General features: G+C 61.4%; 1 protein-coding gene across 1 annotated transcript in view; it reads left to right on the plus strand.

The window, feature by feature from the left end:
• Nucleotides 1-2,720, plus strand: part of FAM129B (family with sequence similarity 129, member B) — a 45,993-nt gene that overhangs the window by 40,654 nt on the left and 2,619 nt on the right. Inside the window, exons 9-11 of the mRNA XM_009326376.1 lie at nucleotides 999-1,161; nucleotides 1,610-1,797; nucleotides 2,016-2,171. Of these exons, the coding sequence (XP_009324651.1) occupies nucleotides 999-1,161; nucleotides 1,610-1,797; nucleotides 2,016-2,171 (507 nt within the window). The remainder of the gene's footprint in view (nucleotides 1-998; nucleotides 1,162-1,609; nucleotides 1,798-2,015; nucleotides 2,172-2,720) is intronic.

Genomic DNA, 2,720 nt, shown 5'->3' on the forward strand with positions numbered 1-2,720 from the left:
GCTCGTCTTGGGGGGGGGCCGCGCTCCCACCTCCCTTCCTTGCCAGGCTCGGTGCCCACTGGCTTTCCTGCCTGTCAGAGCCAGCGCCACCCCCCGCGTCGCCCCCTCTCCCAGCCTCTGCCAAAGAAGCCGTCCTTATTCTCCACTGCGGCTTTTTAAAGCTCCTTGTTGTGCCTCTGCGAGCAGCCCTGCCCATCCCTGCCTGCGCTGCCTCGTCCCTGGGGCGAGGGAAGCAAACAGGAGGAAGCCCAGCCCCGGAGTGAAGCCTATCCTGGATATATTTAGCGAGCCATTTTTAGAGCAGCACAGGCTAAATCCAGCCCGAACTCTTGCGAAAGTCCGAGGGCTCTTCAAAACTGCCTGTTAAAACCTTAAAAGCCAATAGTTAATTACCACCAGGCTCATAATGTACCACTGGAACAGCCTAAAAATGCACAAACACTGCTTTTTCAGTAGCTGCGGTTTTAGCTGCAAAGCTGGGAAACCCGAGGGGTGGGGGACGACGGCTCTGCCTCCTGCCGGCCCCGAAATCGTGGTGTTTGGCTGCAGAGTGTGAAGCCTCAGCGAGCGGCTCCATCCCGGTCATGGGGTTGGCTCCTGAGACCCCAGGCAGGTTGAACAGGTTTCAAACGGGGTCAGAGGCTCTCCTGCCTGGACTGCCAGCATCCCTGGACCACCAGTATCCCTGGACATCCAGCATCCCCAGACCTGCAGCATCCCCAGACCTGCCAAGGCCACATTGGCTGATGGAGGCAGCGCTCAGTTCTGTGGCCCTTGGGAATCGCTTCGAAGCAGCTTCTCCACCGTGGGGGCTTCATCTCAGCCAGCTGGGGGTAGTTGGTGTGGAAAACCTACTGCCAGGCTGCGAGGAGGGGTCCAGTCAGGGCATGGGCGAAGGCTCGGCAGGTCCTGAAGGCGTCTGGTGCTGGAGGCGATGGTTAGCGGGGGGGGCAGGGGGGGGGGGGGGGGGGGGGCCCGTCCCATCTCTCTCTCGCCAGATCTCGGATGCCGTCTATAGGATGGTCTATGAGCAGACCAAGGCCCAGTACGATGCAGAGATGGCCAAGTGCGAACAGGAGCGGCCCCAGATGGAGGGCACCATCCGCACGGACATGGACCAGATCATCACTTCGAAGGAGCACTTGGCCAGCAAGATCCGAGGTACAGCCCTGCGGGGAGATGCGTGGACATGGATGTGTGTAGCTGTGTCCGTGACCGGCTCCTGGCGTGGCATCACCACTGTTTCACCAAGGTGTGGCTGTTCCTAGCGTGCAGTGTGGCTCCTGCTGGCACAGCCTGGGGAGCCTTGGGGAGATGCCAGCAGCCGCAGGGGCCAGGGGGCATGTCCTCATTGGCACTGTTCCAGGAGGTGGGGGACAAGGTGGGCAGTGACCCCCCATCAAGGCAGAGGGGGAGGAACGGGTTCAATACAGACCGAGGGCCCCTTGCAAGAACCCCTTGCATTGTCCTGCAAGTCTGGGAGACTTCTCCTGGAGGGGTCTGGGGAGAGGGGCAGGTCCCCCTTCCTAGGGAGGGTTTATGGCCTGATTTGCAGAGCTGGAAGGGCAGAGGAGGAGCCTCACCATGCTTACCCCTGTTTTCTGCCCAGCATTTGTCCTCCCCAAAGCGGAGGTCTGTGTCCGTAATCACGTCCAGCCCTACATCTCCTCCATCCTGGAGGCCCTGATGACCCCCACAAGCCAGGGCTTTGCTGAGGTGCGGGAGGTGTTCTTCAAGGAGGTGACGGACATGAACATGAACATCGTCAACGAGGGTGGCCTGGAGAAGCTGGTGGAGGTGAGACCTGGCGATGCTTCTTGCTGGCCAGTGGGCTTGGGGGTGGTAGGGCCAGTCCTGCTGCCGTCCCTGGTGCGGATGGCACTGGGCTGAGAAAATATATGGAGATGAAGCCCGTGTGGTGGTGCAGGCTGCCGTGCCTGGTGTGGGGTGGCATGTCCCAGCCCCAAGTGCGCGGAAAGGCTGTCCTGCCCTGCTGAGCTTGGCTTTATCCCCAGTACATGGAGAAGCTTTCCCACCTGGCCTTCCACCCCGTCAAGATGCAGTCGTGCTATGAGAAGATGGAGCAGCTGAAACTGGAGGGCCTTCAGCAGCGATTCGATGTCTCCAGCACGTCAGTCTTCAAGCAGAGGGCCCAGATCCACATGAGACAGGTGGGACGGGGACCGGGGTCCTCCCGTTTCCCCCCAGGGCTGAGCGCAGAGGGCTGGGGAGCGGAGGCAGAGCGGGGAACCCAGGCTGCTCCAACCCAGGCAGGGATTTGGCCAGGATGTCTGTCCTGTCTCAGGGACCTTCATGTCGTTGGCACCCAGCTAAGGGTGTGTGATGGATCTGGCCATCCCCTTTGATCTGGAGCCCAAGCAGGGAGGGAGCCCACGGGTGGGAAGCAGCGTGGGGCACCCTTACAACGTGGACTCAGCACCCAGGCTTGGGCGTCACGGCACAGCTGCCCCTTCGCCACGGAGCCCACTGGCACCAGCAAGGCCAGTAGCCCAATTTTGGGGTCTGATCCAGCCAAACCTGGAGCAGGGTGTAGAAGTGGGGGGTGCAAACCAGCTTTGGGCACCCTCCTCCCCCAGAACCCTTGGTCCTCGGGGTGGAGTCTGTGGATGCCACGCTGAGATGCCGGGCACCTTGCCAGTGTGAAGGCTCATCTTGGTGTGGCAGTGCCCCAAAAGGGGCCCCTGCCCACCCCCATGGTT

The sequence above is a fragment of the Pygoscelis adeliae genome, unplaced genomic scaffold, assembly GCF_000699105.1.
Source record: "Pygoscelis adeliae isolate BGI_AS28 unplaced genomic scaffold, ASM69910v1 Scaffold436, whole genome shotgun sequence".
In the NCBI taxonomy this organism is placed as follows: domain Eukaryota; kingdom Metazoa; phylum Chordata; class Aves; order Sphenisciformes; family Spheniscidae; genus Pygoscelis; species Pygoscelis adeliae.